This window comes from Anabrus simplex, chromosome 5, assembly GCF_040414725.1.
Source record: "Anabrus simplex isolate iqAnaSimp1 chromosome 5, ASM4041472v1, whole genome shotgun sequence".
Classification (NCBI taxonomy): Eukaryota; Metazoa; Arthropoda; class Insecta; order Orthoptera; family Tettigoniidae; genus Anabrus; species Anabrus simplex.
Genome location: NC_090269.1, coordinates 338,030,013 through 338,052,358, shown reverse-complemented (window position 1 = coordinate 338,052,358; position 22,346 = coordinate 338,030,013). Strand labels below are relative to the sequence as shown.

General features: G+C 41.3%; 1 protein-coding gene across 1 annotated transcript in view; it reads right to left on the bottom strand.

Annotated features, from left to right (window-relative positions):
* LOC136874523 (locomotion-related protein Hikaru genki) overlaps nt 1-22,346 on the bottom strand; it is a 367,869-nt gene that overhangs the window by 43,630 nt on the left and 301,893 nt on the right. Inside the window, exon 8 of the mRNA XM_068227826.1 lies at nt 5,670-5,846. Within this exon, the coding sequence (XP_068083927.1) occupies nt 5,670-5,846 (177 nt within the window). The remainder of the gene's footprint in view (nt 1-5,669; nt 5,847-22,346) is intronic.

The following is a 22,346-nucleotide window of genomic DNA, read 5'->3' as shown; positions in this document are numbered from 1 at the left end:
GTCTCCTCTATTGTACTCTCAGCACATGTAATATACAGTACAGTCGGAGGCATCAGACGGATTTTGTTTTTACTTTTGACTGCTGGCCGCAGTGGTGTAGTGGATACGGCGTTTGTCTACTAATCCCAAGTTAACGGGTTCAAACCCGACTGAGGTCGGTGGCTTTTAAGGGTGTTTAAAGGTGACAACTCCATGTCGTTGGATTCCAGCACGTTAATGAACTACTGCGGGACGAAATTCCGGCATCCCGGCGCCTGTTAAGACTGGACTGACGTTAAAAAACTTGGATTATTAACTTTTGACTCAATCGTTTCCGAACTACGGTTCCTCATCTCAAATTGATCAATTTGCCGCCCTTCATCATCATCGATACACCCTGTACTCAATGTTACAGATATCCTATAGAATTTTCACCTTATATTCTTGACACTGCCTAAACCCAAAAGCCTATATCATATCCTATGGGATGTTTATAGAATATATTTTATATTGAACGTCCAAACGTTTACTGCAATGTAGGCTAATAGTAACATCTCTTGATGAGGAGGAAAATATAACATTATTTTCCACTGAGGTGATAATTGTATTGTAGAAAAATATAATTAATGAAACTGTGTTAAGTGAGGCATGCTGAACCATATTTGCTATCATTTATTTGTGGCTCGCAGTTGTTCCCATCATTGACTGGCAACCGCTAAGCATATGCATGATTACATTTTTGCCGGCTATTTAATGAGCATTCTAGACAGAACTGGGGTTTTGAAATATCGGAATATTTATTGGTTTAATGTTACCAGCATGTCCAAGAGACCATCAATGTGCAGAAGATAAAGGAGGAAATTAACGTTTCCTACAGCATTGATACTACACACGTTAAGATTGTATTGATGTTGTTGATTGGTTCTCCTTGTGGTCAGGCCTTATTCTCTGCTCTCCTTCCGTCAAAAGAATCCAATATATAAACTGAGTATCGGGTTAATATTTTAAAAAAACTAGAGACGGATTTAACAAGTATCTATAACGTCTGAAAGATGATCCCCATAACAACTCTCCATAGAGATAATTATCGGCTCTTTAACCAATTACATTACCGCCACTGTTATTTTCCTTATTTTTACTGTGTCGGAAAAGCGAACAAAGAATTTTTGAAAACTCTTATTTTAAAAAATGTCTGAGCGATTTCCGGTAAAACAAACCATAATAGAGATGAATTGAGAGTTTTGATTTAGGCTGCCTACGAACCTCCTCATGAAGAGGTTTTTGAACCGCGTCAGTTTCGACGTTTGGTTTTATTTTACTATGACAGAGAAACCAGGATTTTGTTGGGTGACTTACGTCTTAATTTTAATTAATTTTGTCGGACAAACACTAAATTTGTCACCGGAAATCTTTTATGTGCCGACTTCGAATGACATAAAATGCCGAAAGGTCTTCCCTCCACCATAAAATCCGATGACACGTGCTGACTTTGAACCCACGAGCTTGGGATTCGGAGGCTAACACACTACCACAGATCCATAGGAGGGTAACTACTACTACTACTACTACTACTACTACTACTACTACTACTAATAATAATAATAATAATAATAATAATAATAATAATACCGGGCGAGTTGGCCATGCGCGTAGAGGCGCGCGGCTATGAGCTTGCATCCGAGAGCTAGTGGGTTCGAACCCCACTGTCGGCAGCCCTGAAGACGGTTTTCCGTGGTTTCCCATTTTCACACCTGGCAAATGCTGGGGATGTACCTTAATTAAGGCTACGGCTGCTTCCTTCCAACTCCTAGGCCTTTCCTATCCCATCGTCGCCATAAGACCTATCTGTGTCGGTGCGACGTAAAGCCCCTAGCAAAAAAATATAATAATAATAGTTATAATATCAATAATTATACCTTCAGTCTCCGCCCAAAAGTACAAATGTATCCTCTTATTTTTTCAAAATCCCCTTTCTTTGATAATAACGAACGCTACCGTCCAAAACGTTTGGATTTTATATACTACAAGCAATACGCCAGTTGCATGGGATAATACAACATGCTCAAGGGATAAGAAACTTTTTGGCAATTTCTTAACTGAAAACAGAAAATACGTGAGTTGTTATAGGTTGTCGGTGTACGGAATGAGGTGATAATACCCTTTCGAGCGTTTCCCATTTTTTTGAAACTTCGAAGTCATTTACATAATTTTAATGACTTTTTTGGTGTTTTATTTTTCTTAGGTCTTCAAACCGGAATGCATTCAAAACGCATCATCTTGTAAGGGTAAGTACAGCTCAAACCGTACTAACTGAATATTGTTCCTAATATCTCACTGTGCTGCGCAGTCGCAACGTTATGTCACTCGGTGCGCCTTCCTAATGCTTGGTTATGGTAGCCAACTTACAACAGAGCGCCGTTGCTACCATTCTTCATATAACGATTATCGATTCTAGATACTATTTAAAATCATATACGGTAAAGTACACAGAATTTACGTTTGTAGACTGGATCGGGTAAATGACAAACGAAGGCCCCAACTCAATATCTTTAACAGATAAGGGGTTAGAAATTTCTCCACTTTTCCAGTTGGATTTCCAAGAGAACAACCACTTTATGATTCACGGGATCAGAGCTCTCAAATGACATTAAAACGGTTAAAATTGGCTTGTAGTACTCGATAAATAAGTGTTAACATATTAATTACTTGCTTTTTGTATTATTACTCCATTCGTTTTCAAACTTCAAAATAATAATAATAATAATAATAATAATAATAATAATAAAAATAATAATAATAATAATAATAATAATAATAATAATAATAATAATAATAATAATAATAATATATAATTGAATATTGGCATAACTCCCATTTGCGAAACCTGGTTCAAACCTGAAAAATTCTTCCATATCTCCAACTATAAGTCTTAACCGAGATGACCGTGTAATGGTTAGAGTGATTAACTGCCACCCCCTGAGGCCCGGGCTCGATTCCTGGCTCTGCCACGATATTTGAAAAGCGATACGAGGGCTGGAAAGGGGTGTTCACTCAGCCTCGGAAGGTCAATCGAGTAAAGGGACGGGGGACGGGGGTCAATTCCCGCCTCTGCCATTCTCGAACTGTTTCTCCGTGGTTTCCTACTTCTCCTCCAGGCAAATGCCGGGATGGTACCTAACTTAAGGCAACGGCAGCTTTCTTCCCTCTTCCTTGTCTATCCTTTCCAATCTTCCCATCCTCCCCCACCCTCGTAAGCTCCCTGTTCAGCATAGCAGGTGAGGCCGCCTCGGCGAGGTACCGGTCCTCCTCCCCAGTTGTAACTCCCCGAGCCAAATTATCACGCTCCAGGAAACTGCCCTTGAGGCGGTAAAGGTGGGATCCCTCGCTAAGTCCGAGGGAAAATCAACCCTGGACGTTAAAATGATTAATAATAATAATAATAATAATAATAATAATAATAATAATAATAATAATAATAATAATTGTACCGGGTGGTACACCTCACCGCCGCACATTTGAAATTTCCGCCTTAAGGTACTCCTCTACAGGAGAAACAGTGAACTTAAAACTGGATCTACTTAAATCTTCCCTCTGAAGATGTCACTGTGTGAATTTCGACGTTTTTTTGTTTACTATTTATCAAGAAGTTTGGACATTCTCTCATAGTTGTCTCTACTAAAAAACTATGATCATGCACCCTGGTGCGAAGTGACGGAACTTTCTTGAAGATATTTTGTACTCATAAGTTTTTTATTACTAAATTTCGTTCTTTCATTTGTGGGTTGGCAATATTAATCTTTTCTTTCCGCCAGTTTTGAAGTTAGCCAATCAATTATTTCTGTAATTAATTTTCAGGCAATCCTGTATGTCTTCTTCGATTTTGTGTGTAACTGTGTACTGTAGCCAATAAAAGCCTGTGAGTGTGCCTTAATCAATCATGAAAGGTCTCGAATCTTCCCCGAGGGTATAAAAACTGCCGATTTTCTTGTCTCTCGGCCACTTCATCAACATCTAACTTAGTGTATGGACGTGTAGCAGGAGGCGGGAAGCGCCTCTTCCATCTGGCAGCAGTTCTTCAGTAAGGTAATGGCCGCTTAACATCTTTATTTCTAGCTAGCTCAGCAGTTTAACCCTCAGGAAAGGTCCGAAACTTTTACAATGTAACCTACCTTTTTAAAAATGTAAACTTGTCCCGGCTTATGTAAAAACTGCATATATCTGTAACTGTAAATCGGGGATAGAGAGTGCTTTACCCTCTCGAGCTCCCCTTCATTTTGACTTGAGGTGACTACGTTTTGGTAACTGATTTTCTACTCTTCCTTAATGTGTTAAATTTATTCATTATACGAGTCACCTCCATAGTTTGGGAATAGCCCCTGTTTCATCGGCCTAGTGCCTCATAGGTTTTAAGAAGTTTCATGTAGGAGTGCAAATTCACGCCTCCATTCATTTTTGCATTTTGGGCCATTTACTTAACCTATTCTTTTTCTACTAAGGCCCAGTAGGTTGGGTACGAGATACCCCCGTTTCATTTTGTGTAAGTTATGCCTTGATGGCAATTAAGAGTAAAGACTGGTATTGCCTTTCATAGGCTTGAAAAACTGAGAGCGGTTCAGCTCTTTTAAATATTGGAAATGTGCCTCTAGGAGGTTTGACATTGCAACGTTGGGAGCAAGTGCTCCAGGTGTTACGGGTTTTCTGCCCTTTGGTAAATGTGTGTTTGTGAGCTGAGAGCTCAGAAAATGTAAAGGGAGGGCTTGAAGCCCAAGTTCTGTTTATACCACCAATCTTATCTTTCCTAGAGTTAATTTTTGCTACTTGTACCTATTGCCTTGTTTCTTGTTGTTCAAGAAAAAAGGAAGAAAAATATAACCTTGTTACAGTTTTAAATTAACTTTGATTTTGGTAGTTAGACCCATTCACCCCCGGCACCTTCTTTCGCCTCTGCTGATCCACCAACACCTCGGAATAAAAATACCAGTACATACAAGCTCTCCTACCATTCATAAATTTCTGGGAGTACAGGGAATCGAACCCGGGCCCCCGAGGTTGGCAGCTAATAGTGCTAACAGTTGCGGGATGGATGCATAAATAATAATAATAATAATAATAATAATAATAATAATAATAATAATAATAATAATAATAATAATAATGAGGCACATAATTACGATGCCTTTGCTGGCAGGACCTAGTGTTCACAGTGCACTATGTCTTCTGGTATAGGCTAGAGCAATTTTGTTACTTCCATAGATCTGTCTCTGTCTTATCCTTGGCTTTGACAATATGGGGTACCTTTACCGGTACTGAGGTATGAGCGATGCTAGTAATGCTAATCCTTATGCAGCCAGTCCCTGCTATGAATGGTGTGAAAATGTTGCTCATAAGGTCGGTTGGTGTATGCATTTCAGTAGGCTTGGCAGACTGATATGTAATAGCAACTCTGGCTCGGTGAGGAAAGCAACGGAAAATTACCTCACTCCTCTTTTCCCTAGTACGTCTCTTCAATGATGTCTAGGCCATCTATGACATGTGATGGCAGAGCTGTTGAGGATTCCACCAGCGTTAGTGTTGACAGACTTAACATACATACACAACTACAGCATTATGCCTTCATAATAACTACAATCATCATCATAATCATTATAATGCTAGGTTTTGGTCTATGAGTAATGAATGGTTGTACTTACAGGTTGGAGGTGGGTGAGACCACTGCCCACTTTGAGTGCACACCACCGTAGCCTGGCCATCCAGCTGGTGTCGCGCATTACACGCGAAGTGCGCTGTGGAGCCTACTCTACGGGGACGAGCACCGTCTTGTATCACACGGCCATTTAATGGTCGCAGCAGCGGTGAACACTGCACAGCTGGAACAGAGGAACACTGAATTACAATCAGCTTGTGGACTATTAGAACTCACGAGTTCACTGTGACAACTATGCACACACACTATCTGACGACAAGTATCCGGAGTCCTCTCTCTACATGTAAACTACGATGACGCTAGGATGTCACTATGACCACCGCTGCTGCTATAAAACGTGGCTGAGGGCTCGATGTGGTTCAGCAAACGGAAGTGACGTGTCCCTTAAGGTAGCTCGCCCCATGATATCAGGGTCTTAGCTAAGCTGCGATAAGCTTCCGTACAACGTACAGTGTAATTGCTGTAACTGACGTGCAGACGAGTCATTTGTCGGTAAACCACAGCGCGGTCGCCGTCATGCCATTCCCGTAGGCCTGAAGAAAACCCATCAACTTCGATAATTGAATAATCAGATTGAAAACTAGATAAAATAACACTTTTCCTATTATAATACGTGTTGATAATGCTCTCCCTCAGCCTGTAGACAAGCACTATAGCACGTGATGATATCCCGATTCACTGTCTGCAATTCACCCTCACGAATCTTTACAACTTCGGTGCGAATTGCATTTAAAAATCTACAGCACACGGAAATAATCTGTTGAACACTAGAATCCATGAGAAGAATTAAACCGATCAATTACTGCGGTATAAAAATTAGTTATGCTGTACGCTGCATGGAATCTTATCGCAGACTAGCTGAGACCATGACATCACTGAGGGAGCTATTTGGGTCAGGCAGATATTGCATTATCCACTCACCCAGACGCCACGGGAAATAACCGGCAACTCGGCTAAGGCTAACACTGTATTTGAGTCCATGCAGATCCTTGCAGACGCCTCCCATAGAAGCATACCAAGCCTCATGGAAGACAACCTGTTCCCCTTAGGATCCCGCCCATTAAAATTGAGCAGGTGTAAATCATCTTGTATGCCGCCATTCAACTGGTTCCAAAATTGCTAATGTATCTTCACCTAAAATATGTCCGAGAGAATTGAGAGTCCTCTACTCGAACACCGAAAGCGTCCAGCGTGAGCGTACCAAATTAGGCGAGCTACTTGCTGACTTGCGAAACCTGGTTCAAACCTGAAAAACTCTTCCATATCTCCAAGTCTTAACCGAGATGACCGTGTTAACTGCCTCGGACATAGTAAGGTTATTTTTAATCGTTACATGCTCTCCCCCCACAGATTCCCACTCTGAATCCCTCAACTTCCTCTAAGCCATGACTATCCAAGTAGATACACACAGAGGACCTCTGAACGTAGAGGTCACGGTCAAAGGAAGCACTCTTGGCTGAGAACTTACTGGATTGAACAGGACCAGATTCCAGTAGACTGATGAGGACAGCCGAATATCGTACAGACTTCTCTGTGATTGTAATCAACCTTCAGTAATGGAGAAGGCACTACAAGAAGAAGATGCCAGAAATGAAAGTTTGGCAGGAGGGTTGTTATGTGGTTAAAAATGTACGTGTAGCTCAATTCCACTGGGAGTGTGCCTGAAAAGAACTGAACTACCTCGGGACGAGGATAAGAATTTACATTTAGCCTACATCTGGAATAGTTATTGTCAGATTTTGGTTTATCTGAAGCGTGTCTGGATCAAGGAGATGAGTTACGTTCTTCGGATACCGTAGACTGAATGTGATCCTATGTTTGATTCAGAACGAACTCTGTTCTAACCAATAATCCACTCAGCTGCTCTGATTGTTCAATTGTAAACACGAATTAAAAACAACATAAAATGGACCATAGAATAAAAAGCGGGAAAATTCATATTAAATTAATTCGCTTAAACGTATATTTTCTGCCAATAGATATGAAGAAGAAGATTATGATTCAGAAGTTTTTCACGTATTTCATACTACCAAGTATTGGAGAAAATTACTCTGTTTTGTGATTCTATAACATTTTCAATAGTCGTGTTTGTTTAAAGGAATAAAACATCATTCCGATTTAATTTGCATACCAAGACATTTGGGATATTTGTGGGATTATGACACGAATAGTCTAGTGAGATTTTGGATGTGTGCGTGTGCATGTGTGGGATAAAGAGAGGAAGGGAGATGGGCGATGGGGTTAGAGAACGCGCAGTTATCAATATTCCGGTAGTTCCTCCAAAATTTACGCAATCCGTTAACAATAGTTCTGATAATAATCCAGGAACTGAATTTTAGAATTCTCTAGAAATAACTTTGTTCGTTGATAGAATTAATTGTGACTCTATACATGGAAGAACTCGTCTTTTACACATAGGTTTCATGCATTTTGATTACGATACGTCAGAACTGGCCACCGAAAGTGGTCAGCTACTAAATCACCATTCTACACCTTGTCTTGAAAATAAATGGATGGTGTTCATCGTCCATGTACCCATCCTTATTATTCAATACATTCTTCTTATTCTACTTCAGTCTATTTTCCCCACATCTTGATAGGGTTGGAGATGCGAAGTCTCTCTGTAGAAGGATGTATTGACAATTGTGTGTTTCTGTGCTAAATTCGTTGTGTGGTTTGTGCTGTGTGTATGTGTACATATGAAGATGCGTGGATTGAGACAAACAAAAATACCTATTTACCGAGTCAAAGGAATTAACTAGATGAGGTTCAAATCCCCCACGAAACCGTGAATTGAACCCGGAACCTTCGGATCCGTAGGATACTGCATTCATTATACAGCTAACTGTAAGGAGCAAAACATCCTCATTATTCACGATAATTCGATAGAAATAAAATAAAATAAATAATAATGGATCGAAATGAGAAAACGTTTATTGAAGAAATTATGTTTCCGCGACTCTATCAAGCATCAATGAGGGGAGAGGGAGGAGGGAAGGAAGACAGAAAATCTTCCTCGTACAGCACTCATGGTTTTGTACTCTCTTCACCTTCGGAAAAAAGTCACAAAACGATCTAAGAAAGTGGGTACATGTCGTTAAAATATTCTACTTGTGTAGGAAACTTCAGGACAGGAACAAGAAATAAAGTCAGTTATGGAAGTTGTCCTTAGCCCGAAGGCTGCTTGGATCTCCAATAGCTCTAACATCATATGTCATAGATAGGCATGGCGTCCTCACATTTCTAGAACAAGTTTTCCAAGCCCACTGAAATGCATGCACCACCTGAATCGACGAGATATACTTTCACATCATTCATGAAAGGAACTGGCCAATTATCAATCAACTAGTACAAAAGCTCATCTTCGACTGTCGAAATACTATCTATAAAGTACATGGAAATTCTAAATGAACTATTAATATACCTTTTGAATGAAATTACACTTTCCAGGTTTTATGACGCATTCGAAGGGAATCATAACAGGTAATGTAGTATTTCTTTACAAACCATATTAAGTCCAGTTGTAGCTCGGAGTTGTACTATGGATCTGCGTACATACAACTGTCCAAAACAATGGAGTGGGGAGATATATCCCAAGTTTAATATTTATGCTGGTAACTTATTCATTGCGGCATAGAAGGCTAAATTTAGAGGAAATTGCCTCCATTTAAGAAGGAATGGTATACACAAGTGCTAAATCTATTCTTGGATTAAAACACTTTCTTCCTGAAGCTGAGTCCGTCTGAATTTCTAGTTGAACGATAGTTTTGCCTAGCATTCGTAATTTAAATCTCGTTCCATTTCACACACCAGCTTTATTTACTTCACTAGCATTTTGGAATCAATGAATAATGTACGTAATTTGGTCACCTACCAAACTATTCAGAACGTATCGGTTGATGATGTTAACTTGTTCGTTTCTGGGGCAAAAACATTGCTACTTTGGAAAAAAATGTACTCTGACTTGAACCAAGTGGATCTCGTGCAATATTTATTTTTGAAATACTGTTTTGAAGAATCTCAATAGTGCCATTTTGCCGAGTTCTCCGTTTTAGAGGTTTAGAAGCAATTCAGTGAAGTTAATTCTTCATTTACCGAGCTGCATAGCTGCAGTCGCTTAAGTGTGGCCAGTATCCAGTATTCGGGAGATAGTGGGTTCGAACCCCACTGTTGGCAGCACTGAAGATGATTTTCCGTCGTTTCCCATTTCAGACCAGGCAAATGCTGGGTCTGTACCTTAATTAAGGCCACGGCAACTTCCTTCCCACTCCTCTAGGCCTTTCCTATTCCGTCGTCGCCATAAGACCTATCTGTGTCGGTGTGACGTAAAACAAATTGTCTATATCTGGAAGGTTTAGCGGAAAAGGCGAGCCCCATGTGCACATAAAATATGGACTAGACCTACATAAATACCCAAATTGTATAAAGGTTCGTTGTGTTCGCAACTGCCAGTGAAAGCCATACTTACTGGATTAGTGTACTTGTACTTCTATCGAGATTAAATGAAAAATAAAATCAGATTCAATGTCCTTAGTTTTAATATATAAAACTGGACACGTCAGTTAACTGCTGATTTTGAAACGAGCGTAATTTGAAATGTATTTACAAACTTGCTTTCATGCATCGCCTTTACAGATTTATCAAGTTAGTTCCTATTCGTTTCACTGTAGATAGCTTATAGTTAACACGTAGTTTAGCTTCATTAGGCTTGGATTTTAATAAAATACTTCCATCTTTTCTCTATTTTTCATTTTATTTTAAATCGTGCGATGCACCTTTAATATTAATTCCGTAAATGCTAATATTTCTACTCAGATAAATTCTACCATTGAAAAATAAAATCATCTGTCTGAAGGGCAGAAAAACTTCAATGTCAGTGATTCAATACGAGTGCGATTCAGTAAATAATATAACAATATCTACGATTGCGCAACTTCACACAAATCCTTGATACACGTATAATGTACACTTAGAGATTAGGTATATATCGATGCTCATAGTCATCTATTTGTTTTAATAGAATACCCAGGCATCTATCTAGGTATAAAAACTTGGATCAAGCAACAAGGTCTTCATCGACTGTTCCCAACCTTCTCCCACTTAAATGTTTCTTCAGTGGTAAAAAGAGATGGATATCAGTCGATGCCAGGTCAGAGCAGGATAGTCCAGTACGTCCTAATGGTTGGAATTTAAGTGTGCGACTGTTTGAGTGTAGAGCAATTGTTTAGACGAATCTATATTATACCCTGTGACAGGAGTTCTGATGTACTCCTGACAGAAATCCGTTCAAACTGACACCTTGATATTTGGCTATTGCAGCTGATGTTAAGACAGTATGACTGATAAGAGGTACGGCCTGTTGAACATAACGCGAACTCGTGATTAACCCCGTCCGGTATTGTAGTAACTTGTAATAAAATAGGGAACAATTCACATATGAGAGAACTGAACCATCTACGTACCTTTTCGATCAATATTCATAAGTTATTATAGCATTCTAGGGGCTGCCTGGCCGAGGCGGTAAAGGCGTGCTCGGTTCGCCCGGAAGGACGTGGGTACGAATCCCCGTCAGGAAGTCGTAAGATTTAAGAAACGAGATTTCCACTTCCGGAGGTGCATATGGCCCTGAGGTTAACTCAGCCTACACCGAAAATGAGTACCAGGTTAATTCCTGGGGGCAAAGGCGGCCGGGTGTAGAGCTAACCACTCTACCCCATCACGTGCCGAGGTTAAGAATGGTGGAAGCCTTTACCTTCCACTCCTCCAAGGGCCTTCGTGGCCTGTACGGAGGTGACTTTGACTTTGAATTGTAGCATTCTATGGTATCGTAAGAATTCTTACTTTATTTTCCTTTTTTAATCCGTTTACCTTCCAGGGTCGGTTTTTTCCTCGGACTCAGCGATGGATCCCACCTCTACCGCCTCAAGGGCAGTGTCCTGGAGCTTCAGACTCTGGGTGGAGTGGTACAACTGGGAGGAAGGATAGGTACCTCGTCCAGGTGGCCACACCTGCTATGCTGGACAGCGCCTTGTGAGGGGGAGGGGTTGTGAAAATTGGAAGGGATAGACAAGGGAGAGGGAAGGAAGCGGCCGTGGCCTTAAGTTAGGTACCATCCCGGGATTTGCCTGGAGGAGAAGTGGAAAACCAGGTAAAACCCCTTCGAGGATGGCTGAGGTAGGAATTGAACCTCCCTCTGCTCAGTTGACCTCCCGAAGCTGAATGGCCCCCTCCCAGCCCTCGTACCACTTTTCAAATTCCGTGGCAGAATCGGGAATTGAACTTGGGCCTCCGGAGCTGGCACCTTATCACACTAGCCACTACACCATAGCGGCGGACATCAAAAGAATTCTAAGAACCGATATTGGAGCAGAAAGATAATCGAAGGTAAAAATCACGAGGTTCCACTGGCCTGCGCAGGAAGTCAGTAGTGAACAGGAGAAATATGATAAGAGATTACAAATATCTCAATTCTGCGTTGAAACAATGTAATAGCCTCGAAGGAAGAGGAGACTCACGCTGATCCCCTCTGCAGCTCCTCCAAAGCATCAGGAACGTTTTAGGGTTACATCCAATAAAATCGTTGCTGGGTAGAGAGAGTTTCCGGGAAGTCGACTGGGATAGGAACTTCCTCAGGCGGTCTAGTACGGCACTCTGTTCGATGAATTCAATAGAAGTTACGATTACAACCTCCTTCTTTCAGTGCTTATATGTTCGCAGTTATTTTTGACGTTTATTTCATATATTGTATACTAATTAAAAATGGAAGCTGATTGAACAACACACGGGAAAACAACCTTCAAACGCAATCTAAACAAGTATAATCCAACAAGCTTACAGTTCAAAAACTCGGATGGGAAACTAGCTTATAATGACAAAGATAACTGCCAGATTATAGTGAAATATTTTGAATCTCTTCTCAATTGTAAAATTTCAATATCCACTTTATAATTTGAAGATAACATAAACGTCCACCTAGATACATCCCCTCCAGTGAGAGAAGAAATCCGATTCTCCAGTCCATTAAGAATAACAAGGCGCTAGGTGACGAATTGAATAACTGCTGAAATGTGGAAGTATGCTGGTAACAAAATGATTCATAAATTGACTGTCATCATCAACAAGATTTGGGAACTGAGAAACTTCCACATGACTGGACTTCTTCCTTGATTCACCCATTGCATAAGAAAGGGGACAAAACGGATGTTAACAATTACCGTGGCATTTCCCTCCTATTGGTATCATACAAAATTCTCTCAAAAGCTCTGCAGATTAGAGTAACACAACAACTTGATCCACAACTGGGAGAGTACCATGCAGGGTTCAGGAAGGAAATTATGAATCTGAAATCTGTCCTCTCATATCTGAAACTAAGGAACAATAAATTTGTGGTGACCTTCGTCAAATTCAAGAAGGCCTGCGATTTTATTGATAGAATCACTCTTGTTCAAGTCCTAAAGGAATTTGGCTTGGATAACAAAACCAGGGCAACGGACCCTAGCTAACACAAACTACAGAGTTAAGTTTCGAGGAGAAATGTCCGATGCTTTCAAAATAAGACAGGGGTTAGGTAGGGAAATGGGCTCTCATCCCTGTCTTCAATTGCGTCCTGGAAAAAGTCATCCGTGAGTGGCGCAAAGAAATTAATAACGATGGGCTCCAAAATGGTGTTAGATTGAGTTACAAGAACGTGAACCTTTCAGTTGATTGCCCAGCTTTTGCAGATGGTCTAGCAATTTTCTTTTATTCTTTAGACATGACTACAAAGCAAATTAATCACCTCAAGACACAGGCGGAACAAGCAGGCCTCCAGATCTCTTTGGAGGAAACGCAATTAATAAATGACATCAAGCCAGCACCAAGAGAGCTAAAAGCAAATCAGGGGGCAATCAAACAGACAGATTAAATATCTTGGTGAGTGGATAGAACCAAACATCGCTGAAAACGAAGCTTTCGCATCGCGCATGAATACTGACCAAAGACGTTTGCAACAAGAAGTCCATATCCTTGAACGCGAAGCTCAGACATTACTGCACTGTCATAAGACCAGAGGCTTTGTATGCAGCGGAATGCATTGCTATGAATAAGAAAGGCCGGATAGAAAAAATGGAAATTAAAGAAAGAAATATTTTAAGGGAATTTCTTGGCCCAATTGAAGACAAAGACGAATAAAGACGACGGCATAACCATGAGCTGTATACTCATGTCGAGAAGATCTCTGATGTCATGCGGAGAAGGACAATTGCAATTTATGGCCACTTTCTAGGAATGACACCCACACGATTATGAATGAATGAATATTTATGGCAGCAAATAGTCATACAAATTAGTTATGTTCGTACAGACTCTAAGTTATTCAGTACAAAGTATAGTTAGTGATATTTGTCTTTCCCTACATTCACTAGCATGATATCGACTACATTGTTCATTACAAAACTGACAGGCTCAGTCCTCACTTGGATGGTGAAATCTTTTTGTGACACACATCTTGTGGTGAAAGCCGTGTACTGCAAAGCGTGTGATGATGCGTCGCAGTTGGTAGTTGGCTTCTTTCTATTCTTCTTTCATCATCGCATCCGTAATGAAGAAGTCATCCCAAATGTCATTCCTTTTGTCGTGTAGTATTTGGAGCGTTTTATCATATGCTCTTGTATTTGGAAGAGACATTTGTAGCCTAATATCCCCTATAAAGAAGTTTTCTCTCAATAGAATGTATGTTAACCTGGATGGTGCTGTTTACTTATACTTAGTACCCTCTTCATGAAACTGGCCTTGACTTTCTCTAAAGTTTATGAATCTCCAACTGTAAGAGTATCCCAAGTCACAGTAATACCGTAGGTTGCTATGAGCACTATTACAGTTCGAAAAAGTGTAATTGTAGTTTTTGTTAAGAGTAGTGGGAGATGTTTTATGTAATACTGTATATTGCTCTTATTGCAGCGGCTGCTTTTTCTTGCACCTGAATTCTGAATGTAGTTAAAGTTGGTTGGAGTGTTACCCCAAGGTACTTGAATTTTGGAACAATTTCTATTGGTTTATCATGTAGTGACAAGTTGTCCATTGGTGTTATCCTCTCTCCTTTCCTGAAGGTAATCTGTTTCGTTTTCTTAAGATTTATGTGTAACCCACTTACTTCTGCCCACATTTCTAAATTCTGTAGTACTTCTTGTAGCTCTGTCGAACCAGGTTCAAGGAGGTGGAAAAGGACCTACAGGAGTTGGGGATCACTTATGGAAATATAAGAAAGCAACCCACTCAGGAGGAAAATAAGAAACCTACAGGGTTATCGAGAAAGAGCAAAGTTGAAGACGGGAATACGTGGACGGGGGAAAGGAAAGAGCAACACCTGCAATGAATGAAGGAGCACTGGGCAAAGATCAAAGCCCAGAGAAGAAGCTGAAATAACGTGGTCCTTAGTAGGCCGATAAGAACAAAGAGAGGAAGCTGTATTAACGTCATGATAGTTACATTGTGTCCATTTTCTCGCCAAGGCTGTCCTAGTTCGAATTCCGAACAATTTGTTTTCGCTAATGGTTTGACGTAGCCTACATATAACGATATTCAGTAACTCTAGAGTTGAGAAGGTAGTGACCATTGTCTTCATTAAGACAGAGCCCCGGCAGTTTCCTGCTTTGAAAATGAGAAACCTCGGAAAACCATATTCAGGGCTAGAAATGGTGAATCTCGATTTCACCATCTCTCGAATGCAATCTTATAGCCACATGGACCGAACTGATTAGACATCTTATTCTCAAACTCAGATGAACACATGTTGGTTTTAATAATGGAAAATCTCATCCCTTAGTTTGAGTTTAAAGCTCATAGTTTATGATTGTCATATGGTACCGAAAGGTTGCTTGAAAATCGTCGCAATATAAACAGAGGGTATGTTTGTTCCTTTTTACGTTTGAGCTCTTGAATATGTAGTTACAGAAGATTTTTTTTAAATATTCACCCGAAATTAATTTCCAGCATATTCAGAATTTTATCTAACATGGAAGAACACAACCAAATATATATGCAAACACATGAATAGAATGGTGTGCTTGCCAGGCTGAGTAGCTCGGTTCACCCGGAAGGAAGGACGTGGATTCGATTCCCCGTCAGGAAGTCGAAACTTGAAATGAGATTACCACGTCCGAAGTTCACTCAACTCCCACAAAAAATGAGTATCAGGTTAATTCCTGTGGGGGCAAAGGCGGTCGGGCGTAGAGCGGTTACCACTCTACCCCACCATGTACTGGGGTTTCGGATAGTGGAAACCTTTACATTTGACCCCACTCTAAGCCTTCATGGCCTGTATGGAGTTGACTTTCCTTTTTTTTTTTTTGCTTCTTTTTGTTGTATATTGGATAATACTGTATGGTAGGAGCTAGTTTGAGATTGTATATTATCACTTTCGTATTTTTGGTCAAGTGTAAGACAGGGTGAAGTGTCCGTAACTTGCCCAAATAAAATAAATCACCTATCTATCTATCTATCTATCTATCTATCTATCTATCTATCTATCTATCTATCTATCTATCTATCTATCTATCTATCTATCCATCTATCTACCGGGTGAGTTGGCCGTGCGCGTAGAGGGGCGCGGCTGTGAGCTTGCATCCGGGAGATAGTAGGTTCGAATCCCACTATCGGCAGCCCTGAAGATGGTTTTCCGTGGTTTCCCATTTTCGCACCAGGCAAATGCTGGGGCTGTACCTTAATTAAGACCACGGCCGCTTCCTTCCAACTCCTAGGCCTTTCCTATCCCATCGTCGCCATAAGACCTATCTGTGTCGGTGCGACGTAAAGCCCCTAGCAAAAAAAATCTATCTATCTACCTATCTATCTACGTTACCCTGTCATATATAGCGCCCAATAATTCAAATCCTGGTAGCCTATTGTATTTCTTGAAATAAGCTGAATGGTGTTCCTGGACTTCATTTTCACCCCCAATCTTGTGTGGGTAGCACTTGACACATACCTTCTATGTTCAGCTGACTTTTTCTTACGCTGGGGTGGGAGTGGTAGAATGTCGTAAAAGGCGACTGCTGTATAAGTGGCCTAAGGGTCTCTTAACTTGGGGACGTGAGTGGGCGACCTCGTGGCCCTTAGCTGAGTCCTGGCATTGCTTCCAGTTACTTGTGCTAGGCTCCTCACTGTCATCTATTCTATCCGACCTCCCTTGGTCAGCCTTGTTCTTTCCGACCCCGACGGTGATAGAGCATTCGAGGCCTAGGGAGCCTTTCATTTTCACGCCCTACGTGACTCTTGTCTTTCTTTCGCCGATACCTTCATTTTTCGAAATTTCGGATCTCTTCTACTGATTAGTGTTATATAGTGGATGGTTGCCTAGTTGTACTTCCTCTTAAAACAATAATCACCACCACCACCACTAATGTTGTGTCTCAAATTTATGCTCAAATGGTCCTGAAAAGGCCTGATTAATGTTGAAGTGATAAATGCCAGGAGATCGCAAGGACTGTCTGAGTGCGCATAAAAACACACGGAAATATAAGCAATCATTTTACTTTCTCATTACGTACATTACGTGTATTCGCAATACATGAAAGACCAATATCAATATTGTGCTAGAATAACTGCATTAAATGGCTCCAGTGGTCTGTAGGCCTAATTGACATCTAATTATATAAAGTAGAACTTGCTAATTCGAATCTGCACTGTTCAGGAGAAAATTAATTAACAATGAATTCGAAATGAACAATATTACACACCTTACTTCCTTTGAAGAAATGCCAAAATTCTTTGTAATCTTTACCTTTTTCTTTATTTATTTTTTCCGCTTCATTTATAACTTCGACCTTGTGAGCTAGAGTCAGTGTTTTGTACTCCTTACGTTTTCTTTTAAGTAAAGACAAGATGGGAAAAAACTAAAATTCAGGGCGAGTTGGCCGTGCGGTCGCAACTGTGAGCTTGCATCCGGGAGATAATGGGTTCGAACCCCACTGTCGGCAGCCTTGAAGATAGTTTCCCATGGTTTCCCATTTTCACACCATGCGAATGTTGGGGCTGTAACTTAATTAAGGCCACGGCCGCTTCCTTCCCACTCCTAGACCTTTCCTGTCCCATCGTCGGTGCGACGTAAAGCCAATTTAAAAAAAGAAACCCAAACAATTCTGAACATAAGGCAATTTTAAGAGAACCAGGTTGGCCTCAAAAATTTTAATGGCGTGAGACCTCTGGTGCAGGTCTTTCGAGTTGACGCCGTATTGGCGACCTACGCGTTCATGGGAATGAGGCCCTATCTACAACGAATTCTAATTATGAAGACGGCATAAACAGCCAGCTCTCGAGCCATCGAAATTAACCAATCAGGGTTAAAATACCCGACCCGACCGAAAATCGAACACGGGACCGCCTTGACCATACGTCAGCACGCTAACCATTTAGCTCTAGAGCCGGATGGCCTCAATGCTATATGGAGATGCAAAAGCAGGTATCCCGAAACGGTACATTTTAATGCGAACCCTTTACTCTAAGCGATAGCAGTACATTTCCTTATTACTTCTGGGTTGGTAGCAAAGCCTAGCCGCAGTCGCGTATTCCACCTGCAATTATTATGACGTGTTTTTTTTTTTTGCTATTGGCTTTAAGTCACACCGACACAGATAGGTCTTATGGCGACGATGGGAGAGGAAAGGGCTAGGAGTGGGAAGGAAGCGACCGTGGCCTTAATTAAGAATTAAGGTACCGCCCCAGCATTTTCCTGGTGTGCAGATGGGAAACCACGGAAAACCATCTTCAGGGCTGCCGACAGTGGGGTTCGAACCCACTAGCTCCCGAATACTGGATACTGGCCACACTTAAGCGATTGCAGCTATCGAGCTCGGTACGTGTTTTTTACCATGTGCCCCATGTCCCACCTTCCTGGTATAAAGTAGCCAGTGGAAGGTCTCATTTCATTTGCTTGCAGCTGTCAATTAATGAGTGGATTTTCCCAATTATCGAAACTCGAACTTCACTAACTAGAAGAATGTTTGGAACTTGGACGGCCAAGAGCTTGAACTTCTTCTTAGCTACGTAACAATTACGCCTCCGTTTCCAAAACCAGTCTGATTCAACGCGAGATTCCGTTCCACTCTGGCACCGTGCCACCATCCTTAAACACCATAATACAGTATGCCTGAGCCCAAGTTTTCATATTCGATCCTGGCTCTGTCTGGTGGAATTTTTTAAAATTGCTCAAGTACGTCAGCCCATGTCAGTAGGTTTACCGGGACTTAAAAGAACTCCTCCGGGATAACATTCCGGCACCACGGTGTCTCCGAAAACCGTTAAAATACTTAGTGGGAAGTTAAACTATTATTATTATTATTATTATTATTATTATTATTATTATTATTATTATTATTATTATTATTATTATTATTATTGCAGTACTAATCTGGTCATTTTACTTCGAGTTACTTCGAGTTAAACACGAATTGTTATCATCGGACTGTATAGCGATGTCTAAAAACCGCGAGAGAGGTTCGAATTATTCACGAATTCAACTCAAAAACGTTCAAATCAACCAAATATTAACAACAAAACCTAGATCGCCATAGCTCAATCGATAGAGCATCCGATGCAAAATCGTAGGGTTGTGGGTTCGAATATTACTAGTGTCCAGTTGGCAATTTTGTCCACCTCCATGGTGTAGTGGTTAGTGTGATTAGCTGTCACCCCCGGAGGCCCGGGTTCGATTCCGGCTCTGCCAAAAGAATTTGAAAAGTAGTACGAGGGCTGGAACGGGGTCCACTCAGCCTCGGGAGGTCAACTGAGTAAAAGGGGGTTCGATTCCCTCCTCAGCCATCCTCAGAGTGGTTTTCCGTGGTTTCCCAATTCTCCTCCAGGGAAATGCCGGGATAGTACCCAACTTAAGGCCACGGCCGCTTCCTTCCCTCTTCCTTGTCTATCCCTGCCATCTTCCCATTCCCCCACAAGGCCGCTGTTCAGCATATCAGGTGAGGCAGCTTGGGCAAGGTACTGTCCCTCCTTCCCAGTTGCATCCCCCAGCCCAAAATCTCACGCTGCAGGAAACTGCCCTTGAGGCGATGAGGTGGGATCCCTCGCTGAGTCCGAAGGAAACCAACCTTTGAGGGTAAAGGGATTAAGAAAGAAATACTGTAATAATAATAATAATAATAATAATAATAATAAGAAGAAGAAGACGAAGAAGAATAAAACGTCAACGGAACGTGATACATTTAGAATAGATATTGTGCTATACCGCTTATCTGAAGGATGGCATCACCGATCCGGAGGAGTCTGCGCATAATCAAGTATCTTTAATTTCATGACGCCGATAGCTCTATATCTGTGATGGAAATTAAATAGAAAAAAATCAGGTGGTTTTATCTATATCTACATGCTGAGTCGGAAATATGGCTACAGCCAGTAAATGAAGTATATTTCTGTTCATTACAAAGGGAAATAATTAATGGTATATCAAACCTGAAACTTCATTTTTTTCATTCCGGGTAAGAATGTCGTGCCTCAGTTTACACCATTAACTAAGAAGGTGCTAAACATGCAGCAGCAAGTTTCACTTGGGTGACTGCAAATGAGAATGATCGGGAGGCTGCGAGACTGACGAGAAGTGATTTCAACACTGCCTTGCTTCCATCGATTATAAAAACGTGGAGATAACGACTGTTGATGTCGAGAAACGCCCAAAAGCGAAAAGACAATAGGTTACGAAAAGGAGGTGGTTTACGCTGGGAAATCACAAGACACTGATATGCTGAAAACAGGTATTCAGGAAGTACTTCTTACTATTCCAGTGGACATGTATTTGAAGCAATGAGTGACTTTTTCACTGTTGCCGATTATGCTTGGATGTGAACGGCAAGCTGTTTGACGCATTCAGGTGTCTCTGATTGCTATTTAATTTGAAGAATTACCTACTCTGTGGCGATGTTTCTTTTCGCAGAGCCACAGCACTGCCATCAGACGATGCTATCAAACATGCAGCAATATATAGGCATGCAGAGTTCAATCTCGACAACTACCTTGTGGAAGATTTGGAAAGCCATATCGCAGTACCATCAGTGCTATTTATCTGCTTTCTTCTGCTTGTTTGTGGATGGCGAGGGCAAGGGAGTCCATAGAATATATTTAAGTACCAAGCCTGACGTAAGGGGGGACTAAAAGGTACAACTTACCAGGCAACCATGGTGTCCCTTACTTCAGCCAGCCTCCTCACTTTCGTCTTTCTTATCCGACCGTCCTTGTTCAATTCTTCGTCTCATCTGACCCCGGTAGTAATAGTTATGAAAGCTAGGGAGTCTTTGGTTTTTACGCCCTTCATGACCTTTCAAGTTACACTTGCCTGGTGTGAACATTGAAAACCATGGAAAACCATCTTCAGAGCTGTCAATGGTGGAATTAGAACACTATCATCTCCCGAATATTTGAAATGCTGAGACCAATTTGGAAATCAAGGGAACGTAACACCTGTACCAGACTACGCCTGTTTAATACAAATGTCTAGTCAGTACTGCTCTATGGGTGTGCAACTTGGAAGACTAACAAACAGCTGATTAGCAGACTCCTAACATTTGTGGACAGAAGATGAGGAATATCGGAATATCCTGGGGATGTGGTGTCCACAAGTAATCTCCTATGAAGAGCTGTGGAGAAGAAATCATCATACACCCATTGACATGGAAATGCGTCATAGGAAATGGAAGTGGAATGGGCATACATTACGGCACGATAAAGACAACATAGCAAGAGAAGTCCTGGAATGGAATCCACAAGGTAGCAGGAGAATAGGGAGACCAAAGAAACCATGGAGGAGGAGTGTAATAGCAGAAGGGATGGAGAAAGGGGAGAAGACCAGGCTCGAGGTCAGGACGATGGTGCAGAACAGAGTCCGGTGGTGGAAGTTCATTGATGCCCTATACTCCACTTAAGAGATACAGGAAATAAGTCAAAGTAAGTCATCTCCCGAATATTTGCAATGTTGTGACCAACCTGAAAGTCAAGGGAACGTAACACCTATGCCAAAGTATGCATCTTCATTACAAATGTCAAGTCAGTACTGCTCGATGGGTGTGAAACTTGGAAGACTAACAAACAACTGATTAGCAGACTCCAAAAATTTGTGGACAGAAGTTTGAGAAATATTCTGAGGATATGGTGGCCACAAGACATCTCCAATGAAGAGCTGTGGAGAAGAACCCATCAAACACCCATTGACATGGAGATGCGTCGTAGGAAATGGGAGTGGATTGGGCATACATTACGGCGAGGTAAAGACGAGATAGCAAGTAAAGCTCTGGAATGGAACTCACAAGGTAGCAGAAGAAGACCAAGGACCACATGGAGGAGGAGTGTAATAGCGGAAGGGATGGAGAGAGGAGGGAAGACCTGGATCGAGATCAGGACGATGGCGCAGAACAGAGTCCGGTGGCGGAAGTTCATTGATGCCCTATGCTCCAATTAGGAGATACAGAAATTAAGTCAAAGTAAATCATCCCCCGAATGCCAGCTCTCAGCTTAACGATAAGCCGCGAAGCCCGCTCGCTCAGTGGAGAGATATGTGTGTATTTACAGTAGCGTTCACAAATATATTGACGAAAGATTTGAAATACTTTTGTGTATTTATTGTCCTACAGTACAATGAAGTACAGGATGTATAAACAGTAACATAAGATACTTCAAAAACCAAACAAAC